The following is a 20,228-nucleotide window of genomic DNA, read 5'->3' as shown; positions in this document are numbered from 1 at the left end:
TTACGCGACACTCGGAGTAAATCATATAATCATCTCACGTTATTGTGTTACTCAGTAGACTTTACATTATGACTAAATATATCTATATATGCGATGAAATTTGATGAAATTTTCACAACTGTGCGTTGTGACGTGCACCTGTAATCGAAGCTACGTTGTGAAATTACAAATTGATGCAGAGGTTCGAATGTTACGTCTTTCGGATGGTGACGTTAAAGGTCCCAGAACTAGATAATCATATCTGATTGATACACGTCTGACAAAACTCAAATACACACACACATATCTATACGAGGGGAAAAGTTCATGCAAGCGCCTGATTTTGATGCAATACACCTGGCCCTGATATATACCTACTATGAAAACGCTTTTTACTGTAAAATATAATGATGCCATCGTATAAGTATACTCATCTTTGACCAAAGAGATATCAGATCTCTCTCCTTGGTAAATGGTGATCCACCTCCTTGATCATACGCAGGATTATATTGAGATTATAATAGCAGATCTGCAATAGACATTATACAAATTAATATCAAAATCAAATTTTACCTTTTATTTCACCGAGATCGAGAATGGCAGAGATTATTGTACCATTCAAGCGGTGTTGATGATGCACTGACAGCTTGTCCGTGTATGCGTACTTGAAATGGGTCAATCGACAATAACAATCATGAATGATCAGTTAGCTCTGTAAACAAGAAGCATTCAAAGAGGCTGGCTGTGCCGCTGACGTGACAGGGAAGCTGGTTCAGTATTACATAATTGAATTGAATGCTCTCCTGTCTGAGTATATGCAGGGGTGCGCGGATCGGGGATGGGTAGGTGGTCTTTCACGTTTTCAGGTCATACAGAATTATATATATATAGCTCGTGCTTTGATCACACTTGCATTATAATATCTGTAGTGATATGCTAATCTGATCATGAATTCAATGGTGCTAAATTAATGTGTCTCTTTTGTGTATATACAGAAAATTGCTCAAGCGCTTTGTGCTTGCACTTTTTCTATGTAATTTTTTTCCTCGCTCATAAAATCAGTAAGGTGTGGGGTTCTGGGTAAGTGAGTGAGCTAGGGAGGGTATACTGGCGTGTATATCAGTCCTCATGCCTCAGTTCCCTGACGGGTTCCCTGATGTACACAGACTTAAGGAGCTACTTGAAATAAAAGAAAAAGGGGGAAATATACATGTCATATATAAGCTACATGTACGTGGTACAACAATGTTTATGCATATCCATCGCTTGACAACTAGAGTCAAGAAGAAATATAAATTACTTATTTATTTCCAAATTATGAATTATCAAGTGCTCAAGTGGATGAATGGATTTGTTTTGGCTCTTAACCGAGTTGGGTCAAAATTGGCGGTGATTCGACATTTGCTCCTCTCATAGTGTTTTTGTTCAGAATAATGTAGTTTTTGTAAGATTTTATGTTTGGCTTAACGTGCATCGGAGTAATTGTCAAATGTCTTGGTACCCATGTCTATAAATATTCATGAGATGTAGTGGATTTCTGGGACCTATCATCATCATCATCATCATCATCATCGACATCGTCATCATCATCGTCATCATCACCATCACCATCATCATCATCACCATATTCATCATCATCACCATATTCATCATCACCATCATGACCATCATCATCCCCATTATCATCCTCCTCATCATCACCATAATCATCACCAGTAACATCATCATCATCACCATAATCATCATCATCACCATAATCATATCATGCATCATCATCATCATCCTCCTCCTCACCATCTTCACCATCTTCATCACCATCGTCATCATAACCATCAGCATCATATTACAATAATGATTATTACAATAATAATGATGATACTAAATAGGTTAATCATCAATAATGATGATAATCATCATCATCAGGAGTATAATAATATCATCATCACCATCATCATCACCGTCCTCATCCTCATCATTTTTATCATCATCATACTAAAAACAATGATCATTATTATCATCAAAATAATAGCTGTACTCTTTCTAGTAGAATCAGATGCATCAGCCGAATCAGTGCAGTAGAAGCAGTAGCAGTATTTATATAAACAGTGGTAATATCTTATTTTTATTTTCATTATTACTGTTACTTCTTTTCATCACTTTCATCATCATCATCACTACTATCAACAATGTTCTTATAGGACATATAATTTGGCAGACATAAATGACAACAAAAAAAACTATTTTTTTCTGATATTTTATTGAAAAAATGTTGTCATTATCAACAAAGTAGTAACTGTTTGGGGGATTAAATAAAAAGAAAAGAAAAGACCCAACAAATCTCTTTCACAATCCCCCATTTCCACTCAATACATTACCACTATACTAGATTGCTTATATACATAGTGTACTCTTGCCCAGTTTCATGAAACTTATTATCAATTACATACCACCGTTAAAAGCTGGTGAAATTTTGTCATTTGATTGGCCGAGAGCAAATTTGACATACAATTGTTGGATACCTTGATAACAAGTTTGACAAAACAAGTTGTAAATTTCAACACACATAACATTCTATTGTTCTCAATCTTGGTACCAGAAAAGTGAAACTGAAATCTTAAACATAAAGAGTTAAAAGAAGTAGGCAGATAAAATCTATTCACAAGTGATTAGTAATAATTTGGTGTTGTCTGTTAAAGAAAGTGTACTGTAATTCAAAAAGAGTTGCTATCAGAAAACTATGTCCTTAGATTGGAAAATAAAAGGAGTAAGATGTGGGTTCTGACCATAGTGCCCCAATTGTCTGATCAGGGGAACGTTTCACTAAAACAAATACCTCTGAAAACTTTGCTCTGAGCCAATCAGATGCAAGGATTTCAGTAGCTTTTAACAAATAGTCAGTGAAAATCGCTATTTGTTTCATGAAATGTTCCTCAAGGGAGCAATTCATAAAACAGGTTGTGTCAGTAATTTCCACTGAGAGATATCATAAACTACTCAAGAAAAACTCTCAATATCGGATGCTAGATCAGACAATCATAAGAGGTTCTTTCATTGTCAAGCATACTAACATGTAAACAGAACCATTGGCCCGAATTCACAAAGGTCGTTTTGAAAACCCACGGTTGTGTCCATGGTTTATGCAGATTTCCTGTATAAATTACGCTTAATTTAGTGCGTATCGCTTGCGTGTATAAAACATGTCCAATGCTGATGCGCGCTTTTGACACAGTGCGCCAAATTGACGCCTGTTACCATAGTTAGATACGCTATTTTATTCATGAGTCCACTGTTTGAGGAGTGGACTCATGAATAAAAACAGTGGACTCATTAATAAAATAGCTTATCTAACCATGGTAACAGGCGTCAATTTGGCGCACTATGACAAACGCGCGCATCAGCATTGGACATGTTTTATACACGCGCCCGATACGCACTAAATTAAACGTAATTTATACAGGAAATCTGCATAAACCATGGACTCAACCGTGGGTTTTCAAAACCACCTTTGTGAATTCGGGCCATTGTTTTCAGAAGCAATCTTGGCTGAAAGGCAGAAAAAAAATCTTTGTGCATTTATAAAAGTGTATTCATTATTTTGTTACATTGAAAACAAAATCATGGATTAGTTTTCTGATGGCAACAATTACGAGGTATGTTCAATATGCAGTGGACTTGTTATAATGTCTATAAAGTGAATACAATATGCATGGAAATAATAGTACAATAAACATTATCATCAGCAATTCAAGAAGTACTCTTCCAATATGTCCTTAGTTTACACTAATTTCTTGGAGAACATAATAAAAACCTATTACAGGTGAATGAACTTACAATACAAACATACCGACGTGCAGGGGCCTGTTTCATAAAGACATACAACTATCGTAACTTGACCATTGTCAAAGCTTCCATAGAAACCTTGATTTTGATTGGCTGCTGTGCCCTGCTGTTACCATGGTAGTTGCCATATTGGCAAAGAAATTATATATATAACATGCCCAATGTTTGCCTCGAAATTTTGTTGCAGAGGGTGTTAAAACCGTGTATCTCAAAATGTTATTTGTTTGAGGGCGGCTATGAAAAGATGTTATTTAGTATTATGGCAAAGGTGACAATCTTATATTGCCTGAGAATGCCTCAAAATGTCTCATGATTCCTGTGGAGAAATCTTAGAAACTAAAAAAAAATAGGGGCTGCTATTTATGTCAAAACTCTAAAATCAAATGTTTACTGAGCCGTTTTCATTATTGAATAAACAAAATAATTTTTTGAGATATGAGGTTTTTTTTACACCCCAGCAAATAATTCTCTTCATTAAGTAGTCTATATATCTCTATAAAAAGATAAGGTCTGATGAAATTTATGAAGATCCCCAACATATCTCCTGTTTAACTTTTTAACAGGGTAGCCCTTCCAGTTATTAAGAAAAAGTGCTTGACCAAATGAATGAAATTATCAGAACTACAATGCATTGTGATAGAACATACATACATATTACATCTTATATCAGTCAAAGGTAACATATCAGTGGAGTGTTTCAAAAAGATTATTGACTGTTGCAAGAATTGATTTGCAATTAATCTCAGATATATATGACAATGTTGTGATTGAGTAGATCACTATTAAATTATTAAATCAAACACTTATTTCTATCATGAAAAGATCAATTGGTGTATTTTGAATTTACAAGCAACTTCAAAACTGACATGTGTAAGATTGAAAATCTTCACCCAGTTTAGACTACTTAGTATTTTTTTTAATAAGGAAAATTGGCTGGTATCTCACTAAGCACAAGAACAAGAGGTGTCACTTAGAGTTGCACTTAATGTAATTTATAGTTTCATGAGGTATAAAATTCAACATGCTTTAGTCAATTCAGGATCAGATGACACGCTTTGTATTATACTAATAATTAAGATTGCGCATTAAATATTATGAGTTTATCAGCACTAAGCATGACATTAAGTCAAACTCAATCTTTGTGAAACACCCCCCCCTCCCCAGGTCACCAGTGTCAAGCATTTACTAGTAGTAGTTCATAAGAAACCATCAACATTACAAACTCATACTCCAACAAGAAGGCAGATCATTGTTTTAGACTATGGAAGTCACAAAAAATCTTTGGACATTTGGGTCATTAGCTTATCTTAATAAAAATTAATTAATTAAAACTATTTCTGTCAGAAAATGAAAATAGAAATAGTAAGAGAGCATCAATTGAACGTACAGATTTTCTTTTTGTACTCCGTGGAGAAAAGATATATTAAATACAAGAGAGTAAAATAATATAATTTAATTCACTAATATGGGGTTAATCAAATGATAACATCTTTACGATTCTTTCTGTTTCTCCATATACTGAAGTATAATCATAATACATATATATTTACAACAAAAGTAATATACAACCATAATCTTCTCTCATAATGAGAAAATAAGTGATAATGATAAGTAGAGAAAATATAAATATCATCAAAGTCCTCTTTGTACAGAAAAAACACACCCCTAAATATATTACTTGGGCCTTTAATACACAGGTAAAACCTGCCTAACATTCCAATTATAGAAGAACTTGCAATAGTATTAGACAATAGGTTCCTATTACTCTTTTCATATAAAAGCTGCACTATACTAATTAATGTTTATTGTATGATTTGGACCATAAGTGTGTATGTTTTGCTAGAGGATATCTGCCATGGCACCAACTGAACTGAATGTCAACACCCCCCTCCCCCCCAAAAAAAACTTTTGACTGTTGTGTTGCTCAATTGGTCTTTATTTAAAATGTGATGAAGGTTTAGTGGCCAACAATACATTTCTGAGTTTCTTGCAATTGTTGGACCTACGGTCAGCCCTACCCCCCCCTCCCATAAAAGTATAGAGCAGATGAACAACATATAGAGTACCTGTCATGATAGGGATAATAACAGAAAAGATTATATTTGCCAGTTAACATCAATAACGAATTAGAAGTGGATAGTTCATTACAAAGGGAATTTTTCCTTTTAACTTGTGAAGTATATGAATGATTTTGTTTTCCACAAAAATTTAAGATTGAACCCAAATCATCATGGAGTATATTTATTCCCATATAAACAAACCCCTAATACAATAACAAGGGTAATATTTGCATATAAAAATACTGTTTTATCTTCTGTCTGTTTGATAACTACATGGTCAATAGTAATATATCTACATAACATTAGTAGCAAGTAGGGATAAAATGTACACCACATAATACAATATTTATCTACACACATATAGTACGGGTAACTAAAATCTTTTGACAAAACACAGGATAGGAGAGTTATTTTCAGATCTGTACACAGTTTAAATAGACCCCAAATCAGACCATTCAACACACATTAGAAATCTGTAGTAAAAACTGTACAATGCTTTACATCATAATTTTCTTCATAAACTTGTACATATCATTTGTTTTTAAATCTTAATTACTTGTTAATTTGGCAATTGTTTCATCTCGATAAAAAAAATCCACACAACAAATGTATAAATACTGAATGCAAACAAATGCAGTATTGATAGTGTACACAATATCAAGCTTTGACTTGTGCAGTAATCCTATTTAATAATACACATTTCATGTTATGGACTTTTGATAATACACTTGGTGAATTAGAAATTGATTTATTAATAAAAATTCAATTCAAGACTGCAGACATAAATTATCTAATTCTTATCAAATAAAACCCAAACCACAAATAACACTTTACATAAAGATGAAAATTAAATTTGGATGACATCCTTCTATTTCTTCCAAGTATATTTCTTTTAAAATTCAATTTAGTAATAGATGCATTTAATTTTTAAAAACTTCATTTTTTAATACCAATTGTGAACTGAAGATGATCATGTTGAAAATTAATCTAGGTTTCGAAACAACTTCTCTTAATCATTTTAGTATTTGAGTTGATAGCTCATATTGTAAACCAATAGCAATATCTTTGTGTCATGTGGTTCAAGCTCGATCTGTGTGGAAGTTTAAATTGGAACTCAAAGTATTCATTCTTTTTGTTCATACAAGATTTTTTCTGTCCCTTTTATTTTTATTCTTCAAAAGGCAGTGTTTGCAAGTACAGTGAAAAAAAAAACCCTGAAGAAAATTATTCAATATTCATAAATAAATCACACAATTTACTCATGTTTCACAAAATTTGGATAAGAGTTGGGTGAACTGAGTGAGGTAAAAGACAAAAGGAGTGTCTGTAACATAACATGAAAGTCTAGAAGTGGGAACATACTTTGGGTTTGGGGAGAGTTGTGTGAGTTTACAAGCTGTACAGAATTAGTTTACAATATATATGTACATGCAGCTCATATATATAGATATTTTCATACATGTAATAAAAAATTGGCACTTTTTATATCAAATCATTCAAACAAGTTTTTAAGACTTTCCTAGTAGTTAGCTTTTAAGTTACTGGTCATTTAAGAACAGTATACAATATTGGTTTAAGTACTTTTATTTACTCTATAGTTTGGTTTCATTAGTACCTAATTAGCTATAGCTAAAATGTTAATAGTGCAATCAGTTAACCCTCCATTCTTTCTTACACAATCATGCAGTAACAATTATCAGAGTTTTGATCCAAATTTTCTAATATAACTTTCAGGAACCAGCCCTAGACCACAAAACAACTATTTGTCACACTTCCTGAAATGATATCAGGGTACTTTCAAGAACATAACAGCGTGAACAGGGCATTGACTTCAATGAATATTGGCGCATTTATTTTCAGCGTGTTCAGACGACAGCGAGGGTTTCACCTTGGTTGCCCGCAGCACTAAGCCAACCTGTTAAGAGAGTGCAGAACTTGAGTGCAAAATTTACAACTTTGATGTCCATGTACGTACATACTGGACGACCTATTTATGATGTCATAAAGGAAACAAACCTGTCAGACCTTCCTTGAATGTCAACAACCTCTTAAGGCGTAATTTCCTTCAGCAAGAAATTTATCCACATTGTGCTGCACTCAACCCAGGTGAGGTGAATGGGTACCCGGCAGGATGAATTCCTTGAATGCACTGAGCGCTGAAAGGCAGCTCGAGTTAAAGCCGGGGTAATACTAATTATAAACAATGCTTCTCGGAATAAATCATTTCTAGATAGATGGCGCTATACAAATGGCTATTATTATTATTATTATCAAAGCAATCCAAAAAAAAATTGTTGAAATCTTTAGAAAATCAGGACAGTGCAGGTGAAACTGGCTTTTTAAACTCTGTTTCTTCACTTCTGTTATGTTTTTGAAATGATTTCCTGGGCTATTTCACTCCAATACAATGCAAGCGTGAAGAGTACTGATCCAAACAATAGTTTCACTTGTGCTCTTTCACAGCATAAACCAACAAAACACCATAAATTTATCCCAACCTCCATAAAATAAATCTACATTTAAAAATCCCTGTTATAAGTACTTTTCATGATTTGAGCAATTTACAAGAAGTACTAAAGTACTGCATAAATCTGTCACAATTTGGTTTTACTTAGTGCTTTTGGTTGATAACGGTAAAGTGTGTCTCGCTCTTATATCAAGTGTAGTTGAGCAGTTAGTGAGAACATTTGAGATGAAACACACAGTGTCTGTGGCAATGTTCAATGTTCTGTGAATGCAAGTGCATAGACTCCATCCTGGATCTCCGCCAGCATCTCTATTATCTGTCGCTGCTTTGACTTTCACAACACCTTCATGTTACAGCTGTTCAAGTTTGCAGGGTTTCCACAAGTTGTTTACCATTTCCGATTCCGTATGCAGACAGTCACAGATGTGCTTGGGCTCTTGTTCTTCATTTGGCAGATGATATCTACAACACTTGCATATTTATCCTCCATTCCTGGTGTAATACTTCTTCAGAGCTTGGCGATTGCAAATACTGCTTCACCAAATGCATCATGAAATCATATAGGCCCTCAGTTTTTCAATATCCTCAACTACTATTTTTCAAAATGCAAATTTCTTGTAAATCCAAGGAGCTGTTCAACCAGAAAGTGTCACACACTCATGAGAAAGTCTATTCTGTGAACTTGAAGTCTACACACTAAACTTTGAATGTGCAATCTCTGCCAAACGTACAAGAGTTGGTGCTATTCTGTGTCATCCTCTGTGAGTCTACATCTCTCTAACACTAACCTTTCAACATGTTGATCTCTGCCACACACATAAGACTCTAAGCAATTCTTTGTAATCCTTCCAGGAATTTACTTCTATCTAACACTAAACTTTGAACATGTTGATCTCTGCCAAACATACAAGTGTTGGTGCAATTCTGTGAACTCCTTACTTGCGTCTCTCTAACAGTAAACTTTGAAGATGTTGATCTCTGCCATAATAATCAGAGTCTATGCAAGTCTGTAAATCACTTCATTCCTGGAGATTTTACGTCTATCTAACACTAAACTTTGAACATGTTGATCTCTGCCATACATATCAGAGTCTGTAATCTCCTTCTGGGAGGTTTAACGCCTATCTACCACTAAACTTTGAATTCATTTTCTTGTAGTTTTCCCAGCGTCTTCTTGACTCTAAGTGAGGTGACCCTTGCTGCCGGGTTTTGGTTCCAGCATTCTGACATCACTTTTGAAATCGTCCGTAGAATCTGAAAGAGACAAAAAAGTATACTCCATCAAACAATCATCAGACACAAGCAAAAAGTCGACCCACATTTTCAGAAAATTGGCTACACAGAATTTAAAACTGATCATATAGAAAAGGCCAAGACATCTTAAGAACATCAAGTTGGTTTAGGGATACCATTGTGAATTGATAAAAGGCTTTTATATACAATCTCAGAATTAACCTTAATAAGCATTCCCAATGACTTTATAAAGGTATTTGCCAGTGAAAAAACACATAATTCTAGATCTGTATAATTCAAGTTTATAGACTTATATAAAATAATTGTTATCTCGTACCTGTATTCTGCAAACAGGATAGGGTTTAGTATCCTTTTAATCAAAAGTTAAGAAATATTTTGTTGTTTGATTGCTTGGCTCTTCACCGTTACATAGCAGGTTTTACTTACATCATCACCACTCCATCTATTTGGTATGTCAGGTCTTCTTCTCTCTATCACTACTACTCTTCTCATATCCTCAACACTAGGATCCATTGGTACAGCATCATAGAATGGCAGCTGACATTCCTCAACAATTCCTGAAATACAGATAGACCAAACACATGAAATATTTCACAAGATGAAGCAAGTGAAACGTCTCTGGCAGTCTCGACTGCATTACGTGATTCAATATAGCAACAGTGCTGACTTTGAAAACAGCTATACTGAATAATTATACACAAAAGGGAACACTTACGTGAAAATAAAATACTATACGGTTTCATGCAGATTTGACATAACACTGCAAACAAATTTGACTAGCAGATATCTATGCAAAATTAAGTTTTATAAGATTTTGTTTATATTTTACCACATTTTTCAGATTCCTTTAGTGGTGCATGAACAATGTTGTTTTCCATGAAATTCAGTGTTCTACCTGAATTCTGTGATCTTTACAGGGGAAGTTAAACCCATATGGTCAACTATCAATTTTGATTCAGTTCAATTCATTTAATCTATTTCAACCATCATAAGTTACAATTCAATTGCATGGATATATAAAAATTAATGATCATCGATCATATTGCATATCAAAAGAAAAGGAAAAAACCCTCCACAAATCGTCGGCGGTCATCCGAACCGTAGTATCAGTCAATTTTGGTCAAAAAAAAATTTGATTTTGAGATTTTTGCAGAAAATTTAAGTACAAGTCCTACTCTAACTCTTCATAACTAAAATAACTAAGTTTCTAAGCAGCAATTTATTCTATTTTCTGAGATATGAGAGGACTTTCACGGCGATGCCACACATTTTGTAAATAAAATGCGAAAAATCCCTTTGGAAGCGTGTACCGTAACAGAGCGATACAACGTTTTGACTGACCGCAAGTTCAATGTGCGCGTTCAGCCAAACTGTCGTATCGGCCACCTGCACTGCATTGACTTTGCACGTGAAAAGCGAAACACCGTTATGACTGACTGCGCGCATTGAAATCGCGGTCAGGGTTGTTAATTTCCCTATAGCGTTTTTGTACGGGGGAAATCTAAACCGCTGAAACTATTACAAGCATGTAGCTCTTTTGCGATATTTTCTCTGATCCTTGCTTTTGTGTAAAAATAAGGATACCAATGTCAAGTAATTGTCTTGGTCTTTTCAACCATGTATTTTTCGAGCAATGAATATGTTTTACGGCTGGGGAACTAGATGTGAAATTTATAGGAAACTTTGAAGTCAATTTTCTCTGAAATGGGTTTGCACTGTTGTATGTGTGATATGACGGTTCGGAAGACCGCCAACGAAATGATAGTCTAATCACTACACTTGGGCTAATTATGATTTAGTGTAATGTCCTGATGGTCATTATATTGTGTGCATGGGGATGTAACATCACATACCTCTTGTTACACATCTCCTAGCAATCTCCCACAGCACCATACCAAAGGAATACATGTCAGCCATCTTAAAGGCATCAAATGAGTTCCTCATCATGGCATTGTCCAAGATCTCTGGTGGTAGGTAGCGAGTCGTTCCTACCCTTGTGTTCTGGCCAAGGTCTATCTCGTTCCCCTCGCTATAATGACATGAATATGAACAAAAAAACATATGAATATTAAAGGTATGAACAAGGTACTGATCCATTAGATTAATGGTGTATGACATGACTTCATGAAGAAAGTTTCAATTAAAACTGTACTAAATGTTAACTGAGTGTATTACGTGTGCTTAATTTGTTTCCAACACAAAGACAGGGTCAATACTGAATGCATGCTTTTATCCTTTTTCAAAAGGTGTGAAGAACACTGTCAAGACACTTCAATTAACACAGACCTACCAACCTTTGTAAGAGCAAATTCTTAACCCTTTTGCATCATTCACCAACCATTCTCATTATTTTGCTCTACAACTTAAAATGTAGTCTAGGACTATAATAAATTCTAAATGTTTCAGCATTCATATGTTTATGTAAACGATATTAGGAGTACTGCATTGAACGTTGGGCTTTCATCGCTCTTACCTTTTCCACTGAATTCATACTTTTTTATGTGTTTCGTACTTTTGATTTGCTGTCATATTTTCGTAAGACTATATATTTTTCATAATGGTTGGCAAAATAACCCAAGCTATGAAGTGCTAAAATGAAGCAACAGTCTTATCTCCGACACTGTTCAATTTACCTGAGGAAACGAGCAGCTAACGACATATCAGCGATCATACATGTCCCATTCTTCCGGACCATGATATTGGAGGACTTCATATCCCTGTGAGCGATGGCGGGCTTGCCTTGCATGCCACAGATCTCTGTGTGGAGGTGGGCCAGCCCGTTGGCCGCTGAGTACGCCAATCGAAGCATGCTCTGGGAGTCCAGGATGTTCACCCCTAGGAAGTCGTAGAGGGAGCCACATTCATGGTATTCTGTGATGAGGAAAAGCTGGGTGTACGCCCCGCTACCTCTGATGTCTGCTGCAATGAAACCTGAAAGAGCAACAAAAAGTGAAGAAATCTTAATTTAAAGGAAGATTGTGTGTTTTCATGGGGAATTTAAGAGATTGTGATATAAATCGACCAGAGAAGAATGAGATTTAAGACCAGCATACATTATGTAATACTAATGTCTTAGAAAGGAAATTGTCTTATTGTAAACTCATTGTCTTGCTTTTCACTGGCCTGACAGTTGTAAAAGGTTAAGCAGACTTGGCAATAGAATATCTTATTGGGACAAAAAGTTTACTCCCCCCCCCAAAAAAAAAGTCTCAGTTATCTAAGGCATTCCTAATGCATTCTGTATTAAACCAGCAACTAATAATCCACTCCCTTTGATTGCTATCTGACTTTAACAAAAATTACTTCTATTTATTATGATTTTTTATCAAAGTCAGCTATGAGCAAAGAATCAAATGGAACATCATATATCTACATCAAGTAAGTTTTGACATAGTTTAAGCAAAGTTGCGTAAAAATTAAGAACTAGCAGCAATGCATATTAACTACGAATCACAAACACATGTATCTCTCAGCAGTATAATCACATTGATTCATTATCATTTTTCAACAGAATATTGGCAATCTCTTCATTACATGGGGGGGGGGGGGGGCCAGAGGGACTTGTTGTTCTAAGATGAGAAACATGCACAGGATATTTGATCATGGACTAGGAACATCTTTGAAGAATTCGAAATGTGATATCTTAAAAAATATGAAGTTGATGATAATTTAATAGTATTGTTTATTCCATATTCAGAGAAAAAATTCTTAATTCAGAACAAACTTCATCCATGTATGCTTATCACGCCCTTGACATGCTGTATTATTTTCAACATTGGAATACCAGGAACAATGAATAGAGAGAATATCAGTACTGGCTTAATGACCTAACAACCAATTCACACGAGACTAATATAGCCACTATTAGAATGAGTGTCTCATTTAAGAATAATACCTTGGAGAAGCATAAAGATCACAATATCTAGTGGTGTGAATGGGTTAAGTGTGGAATATACTCTTACATATGAATGTCAATTTCAAGGTTGAGTGTATGTTTATTGACTTCGCAAGTGGTAGGTTAATGGTCTATCAACCTATTCAAAATAAATGAGAGAATTCCTCTTTTGTTTAGTGCTTTAATAATACAGCAGATCATCTCTAAGCGCTTAAATGCCAACGAATAAAGTCATTAAGACTAGATATTAAATTTACTTTCATTTTAATAAGGATAGCATAGTCGCAGATTTAAACATAGGTATTCATACAGTGATTTAGAACAGTACACAGTAACATATTCCATGTCTCAATATTAGTATACATTCTTGTTTTGTTCCAAAATAGGTGACAGACCAATTGTGTGCGGTGCCCTTACAGATAGATCACAATTTCCATCCCTAGATCCTATCTTGCCCATATAAACAATGCATATACTTTCTCCACTCCCTGAGGAGTATTCTTATAAGAGTTCCAGGACTCATTTTACTAGGCATAGTATATAAAGACTTTCACAGCCTACTGGGATACCCTCTCAACACCTGGGTGGAGTGTGGCACAGTGTAGATTAATGCCTTTTTCAAAGGACGTTGGACTGCATTGAGATTCAAACACATGACCTGATTTTTTTTTAAATTTCATTATTAATAACCCAATAATGATACAACAAAGCAGTGGTTTGTTTAACATCAGTTAGATATGTAGAACGTAATTTGCTTCTAAAATTAAGCTTCATTGTGCATTACAATATTTACACATATTTATTTATACCATTGAGTCAAAAGATTTTTTCTAGAGGTGGTAATGTGTGGTAACTTACTTTAATATGTTTGTAAGTATGTATGCCATTGTTTCATAAATTGTTTTCTATCTTGGGGAGGAAAAAACCTTACTTATTGGTCCAAATTCACAAAGGTGGTTATGAAAACCATGAACCAATGGTTTATGCAAATTTACTGTATAAATTACGCTTAATCCACTACGCATAATACAATTCCAATACCTATGCGTGCTTTTGCAAAACTGTGCCAAATTGATGCCTGTTGCCAGTTTAAGAACACTATTCTATTAATGAGTCCACTGTTTTATAGAGTGGACTCACTATTAAAAACAATGAACTCATGAATAAAATAGTGCACTAAACCATGGAAACAGGCGTAAATTTGGTGCACTGTGGGAAAGGAATTCATCAGCATTGGGCATTTTTTTATTAAATTAAGCATAATTTATACATGAAATATGCATAAACAATGGGTTCAACTGACGGTTTTCAAAACTACCTCTGTGAATTTGGGCCAATATGTTTGTAGGTACATATGCCATTGATTCATAAATCGTTTTCTATCTTGGGGAGGAATAACAACTTACTTCATATGTTTGTATGTACATATGCTATTGATTTATAAATCATTTTCTATAACTTACTTAATATGTTTGTATGCCTCATAAGAACTGTTTGGTAGATCTCAGTTTCCCTAAACCAGCTGGCCTCCTCAGCAGTGAAATAGATTTTGACGGCTACATTCTCCCCTCTCCATTTGGCTTTCCATACTTCACCAAAGCGTCCTTTACCAATCTTCCGAATCAGCTGGACTTGCTTTGCTATGGTACGCTGGACCTACATAAAAAAAGTGAAGAAAATAAAAATGATGAACTGACATAACATAATACTAGTAGACAGCCTGATTGCATGGTCACTCAGTCTAATTGGCAGTATGCTACGCTTCTTGTGTTCTGATTCTATTTCATCTACATATAGTTTGACAAAATTTCAAGGCCTGAATTCACAAAGGGATTTTGGATCTGGTGTTTCAAACCATGATTCATGCTATAATTACGCTTAATTCAGTGAGTATACTGACAGTCTGCCATATGTAATGTGCTGAAAAAATATATGATCACTTATTTTATTCTGCACAATGTTTTCTTTAAAAACCACTTTTACTTAATGGAATATGGTTAACCATTTTCTCTTTACTTCAACAATTAACCAGTTATACTTTTAGTAGTCATTTGAACAGCTGTTAAACGTTTTCACTCAGCCCTATCAAAAACAAAATCAAACATGGGAAAATGGTAAAGCCTTCTTGGACACAGCCCATCGGGGAATCATCTTTTTCCTTAAGAAATATTTTTTCATATTTATATCTAATGTTTTGAGTGTTTTCAACAACTGTATAAACAATTACCTGTAAATCTGTGATTTGATTATCTGATAAACAAATCAATAGATCAGGCAAAAGTCAAGCAGTATGACATCAAGCCTGCACAATCCATTCTAAGTATAATAATTCAAGGTGCAAACTTCCAAGTCATTTAGCCCAGATAACATTCCTTCTGTTATATGTAAGAGTCCTTTATTCCACAAAACTCTTTCTTAAATTCTGTTATGAAAATCTAATTGGTAATAAACCCAAAGCTTTCTCTTTGTCATCCATTATACACATTCCAAAGAAAGGTGGTCTTTCATTACCATCAAACATTATCCCCAATTGCAGCTACGATATGAAATTCAATGTTTAATTGTTTGATTCCAGATGTTGAACCAATATTGAGGAACATTGAAAGAATCATTGAAGAACTAAGAATATCTACATGTAAGGAACAAGGTTCTATCATCTTCCTTGATTTCTCAATGGCATTTCATAGCGTTAACCATTGTAATATGATTAAAATTCTTTCAAATTATGGTATCCAAAATGAAGTAATACAAGCAATCAATATAATGTATACAGATCCACTCTCCTTTGTTCAAAGTGTAGATGGACCTACTGAACAGTTTGTGACAAATTCTGGAATTCTTCAGGGTGACACTTTGGCACCATATCTATTTGTAATTGTAGTAGATTACATTCTAAGATATTCACTGGAATTTGTACGACCAAAAGGTTAGCCTATGTCTACAAGTATGGACCAACACAAATATTTGACTGATTATGCTGATCATATAGCATTGACTACTGCTCTTTTGAAGACCCGGTTTGAAGGATGCACAAAAACTGCTTCTTGCAGAAGAGGATGCATCTGCAAAGTTTGGTCTGTACTTGAATTCCTAAAAGACCAAGTACATGACATTTAATGAAGCCCATAATCATGCATCAATACTGACAAGGGAAGGGGCCAAGTTTTTAAAAAAGTAGATAGGTTCATACATTTGCGACTCAAGAAAAGTCTTTCTATTCAGGAAAGCTCTTGCTGGAATGCTAGTAATAAGCTGCTTTTGATTTGGGAATCGGATATTTCTCTGTGAATAAAACTCTCTGAGTTTAGGGATTATATGAAGATATTCTTTTGTATGATTCAGAAACATCGACAATCAAGAAGTCCTTAATAGATAGTGTCACATTGAAAATACATTTTATTTTATTTATTTGTCCTTTTTTAGCAAAACTATTTAACCTTATCTTGTACTCTAGCAGGGTTGCATAGAGACAGGAATTTGATTCTATTCTTCATTGAGCAGAGCTTCTTTAATTTAGGTTGCCATCGATGACCATAGCTAATTGAAATAGTTACTTTTGTCCAGGGCAGTGGATTTTTCCATGCCATGCTTGGATAGGTCCCTTTTGTCCCAGGCAGGGATCCATTCCTTTTGACCAGCTGCTTGGGATAGTTTAGGGCAAGGGTGTGTGTGTGCAGTAGTTTTCCATTAGGTTTTGGCAGACACCATTTTAACTTCGGTGAGCACACAGCTTATGTGCAGTTTTGAAGCCAGTAGAGAAATTACTATTTTTCCTTTCCATTCTGAAGGCATATCTCTAGGCTTATTTTCTTTTGGAGCAGCCTTATTTTCCAATTTGAGAGCTGCTAATCTTTATAACCTGCATGAGGTCAGAAAGCAGTATTTAAATCATTTTTGAGCCTGTTTTACTGAAAGTCATCGGTGAGTGTAAATGACTTTTCCATCCTTAAATTTTTGTTATACAAAAAGAAAAAAAAAAGAAGAAAAATAACATGTATAATATAATGTGATTTATTGTGATAGTTTTGTAGAAATCAGTATACATTTTCTTGGGTTTATAGAGACTTTAATGTTGAAAATTTACATTTGAAGTTGAAGTTAGTAATTACTAGTTAGTAATCCAATGTTTTGAACAAGTGGAATGCCTCTGGCCGTCTCACCTGCATCACGCGGTTCAATGTAGCAGCAGTGCTGACTTTGAATACTACTCTAACTCGCACAAGATGTTCAGTGATACATGGTTACTCTTATGTCCACTTTTTATGAAGTAGACCAATAAACTTACAGAGATATGATGGTTATTCAACAAAAAACCCCAACATGGCCAAAGTTCATTGACCTTACATGACCTTTGACCTTGATCATGTGACCTGAAACTCAAACAGGATGTTCAGTGATACTTGATTACTCTTATGTACAAGTTTAATGAACTAGACCAATAAACTTTCAAAGTTATGATGGTAATTCAACAGATACCCCCGATTCGGCCAAAGTTCATTGACCCTAAATGACCTTTGACCTTAATCATGAGACCTGAAACTTGCACAAAATTTTGAGTGATGCTTGATTACTATTATGTCCAAGTTTCATGAATCAGATCCATAAACTTTCAAAGTTATAATGGGAATTCAACAGATATCCACAATTCGGCCAAAGTTCATTGACCCTAAATGACCTTTGACCTTGGTCATGTGACGTGAAACTCATGCAGGATGTTCAGTGATACTTGATTAACCTTATGTCCAAGTTTCATGAACTAGGTCCATATATTTTCTAAGTTATGATGACATTTCAAAAACTTAACCACAGGTTAAGATTTTGATGTTGATTCCTCCAACATGGTCTAAGTTCATTGACCCTAAATGACCTTTGACCTTGGTCATGTGACATGAAACTCTAATAGGATGTTCAGTAATACTTGATTAACCTTATGGCCAAGTTTCATGAACTAGGTCCATATACTTTCTAAGTTATGATGTCATTTCAAAAACTTAACCTCAGGTTAAGATTTGATGTTGACGCCGCCGCCGTCGCCGCTGCCGTCGGAAAAGCGGCGCCTATAGTCTCACTTTGCTTCGCAGGTGAGACAAAAATTGAGATGAATAAATGTACGAAAGTCAGACAAGTTTGAATTGGATTTATAAATGCTATTTACAAGTAAGAAAAGACATTTGTTTTAGGATATATTGTAGAAAGGGTTTTGGTTTATTTAAATTTTAGATGGTGCCAAGGTGGGACGTAATTCCCTGACGACTTCTGGTCATTGAAGCCGAGCATTTCCGAAAGTCTCGAAGGACAACAAGATTCCCCGAGATTCACCGAGAGTAAACGAACAAGAGATACAATTAATTTTGGTGACGTGTACACGTGATTGTTTGTCGAACTGAAGCAGGAATGTTTGATAGAACTATGAACACTGATGAGAATGATAGTCCGATGGACATTAATTGTTCAGTTATTTAGAAACTTGATTTTATAGGGGAACTTTCAACATATGTTGCTTTTTATTTCATCTCAGTCCTTGACTGATGTTGAATATAAATACTTGTGTTCGTGGATGGATTAATACAGGATCCTCACAGTTGATGTTAGTGTTGAGATGAGGCAAATGATGTTTAAGAGGAAAAGAAGACAGTTAAAAAAAAAAAAAATCTGATGATAACAGCGAAGTTGAGATTATATTTGAATTTATGATGTTCTTGGCGAAATGGTAAACTGCATGGAGTTCGCAGTGTTGTTTGAAAATGAAATGTTTTATATTGATATGTGATTAGAACAAAGGGTCGAGACTCAAGAAGTTTGAAGTGTTATATTGGTTATATTATATTTGAACGTGATTCAGGTTATTATGAGTGGATCAGTACAGGATCCTTCATAATTAGAGTGGTGATATTGAAAAACAAAACAATTATTTTGAAGGTATGTTGAAGATAGACAAATGAAACTTTGAAACAGGTCGATCAAAGGTATATTCAGTTGTAGAAATATTTATCAGTTTTGGGTGTCTCGAGACAAGGTAAATTTGAAGTGGAAATAAGTGATCTTTTTTTTGAGAATCTACATTGTTTTTTTTTTTGTCCTGAATTTTATCAGTGAGAAACCATTTTTATTTCTAATTGGAAATCAAACAAAATTAACTGAAATAAATTGTAAATAATATCATACTGAATGGCACAAGTTTGATGTGAGTTTTATTTGAGTATATCCATGTGACAGATTGATTAGATAGCACATACTTAAACTTTCATGAGGCTACAAAATATTAGTTGAAGAGATAAAAAAAAAAAGATAAGATTTATGGAGATTTTCCACATATCTCCACCATGGTAATAAAACGTAGTATGATATTTGCTGGTCACTGTTTCCGTAGTGTGAAGGAAGCTATTTCTGATGTATTTTTATTGCGCCTTTCTTATAAAATGAGAGGACAGAAACCTTTAAATTTTGTTGATTACCTATGTACGGATACAAGTAGTTTGTTACATGATTTACCAACTCTTATCAGGTCAGATCACGAAGCCTGGCATACCATTGTTGATTCATAGTGGGATATGTCCTTTTTGTAGTGTAGTAGTATAACAATTTACACTGTATAATTTCAACAGTTGATTTGCACTTCCTTGTAAGATGAGGCTCCTGAATTATTAAGTTTGATTTTAGTGGGTCAACATTCAAGTTAAGTAGGTAACTCTCAAAGGTTAAATATATATATATGTTAAACCTCAAGTTCACT

General features: G+C 34.6%; 1 protein-coding gene across 1 annotated transcript in view; it reads right to left on the bottom strand.

The window, feature by feature from the left end:
* Positions 1 to 3,730: 3,730 nt before the first annotated feature.
* The window catches only part of LOC121431952 (bone morphogenetic protein receptor type-1B-like), a 43,648-nt gene continuing 27,150 nt past the window's right edge, over positions 3,731 to 20,228 (bottom strand). The window contains exons 6-10 of the mRNA XM_041629746.1: positions 14,959 to 15,151; positions 12,234 to 12,531; positions 11,454 to 11,629; positions 10,027 to 10,157; positions 3,731 to 9,600 (exon numbers count right to left, since the gene is read on the bottom strand). Of these exons, the coding sequence (XP_041485680.1) occupies positions 9,478 to 9,600; positions 10,027 to 10,157; positions 11,454 to 11,629; positions 12,234 to 12,531; positions 14,959 to 15,151 (921 nt within the window). The 3' untranslated portion in view covers positions 3,731 to 9,477. The remainder of the gene's footprint in view (positions 9,601 to 10,026; positions 10,158 to 11,453; positions 11,630 to 12,233; positions 12,532 to 14,958; positions 15,152 to 20,228) is intronic.

Source organism: Lytechinus variegatus, chromosome 18 (genome assembly GCF_018143015.1).
Source record: "Lytechinus variegatus isolate NC3 chromosome 18, Lvar_3.0, whole genome shotgun sequence".
Classification (NCBI taxonomy): Eukaryota; Metazoa; Echinodermata; class Echinoidea; order Temnopleuroida; family Toxopneustidae; genus Lytechinus; species Lytechinus variegatus.
Note: the sequence above shows the minus strand (reverse complement) of the source record. Positions and strands in the feature narration are given on the sequence as shown.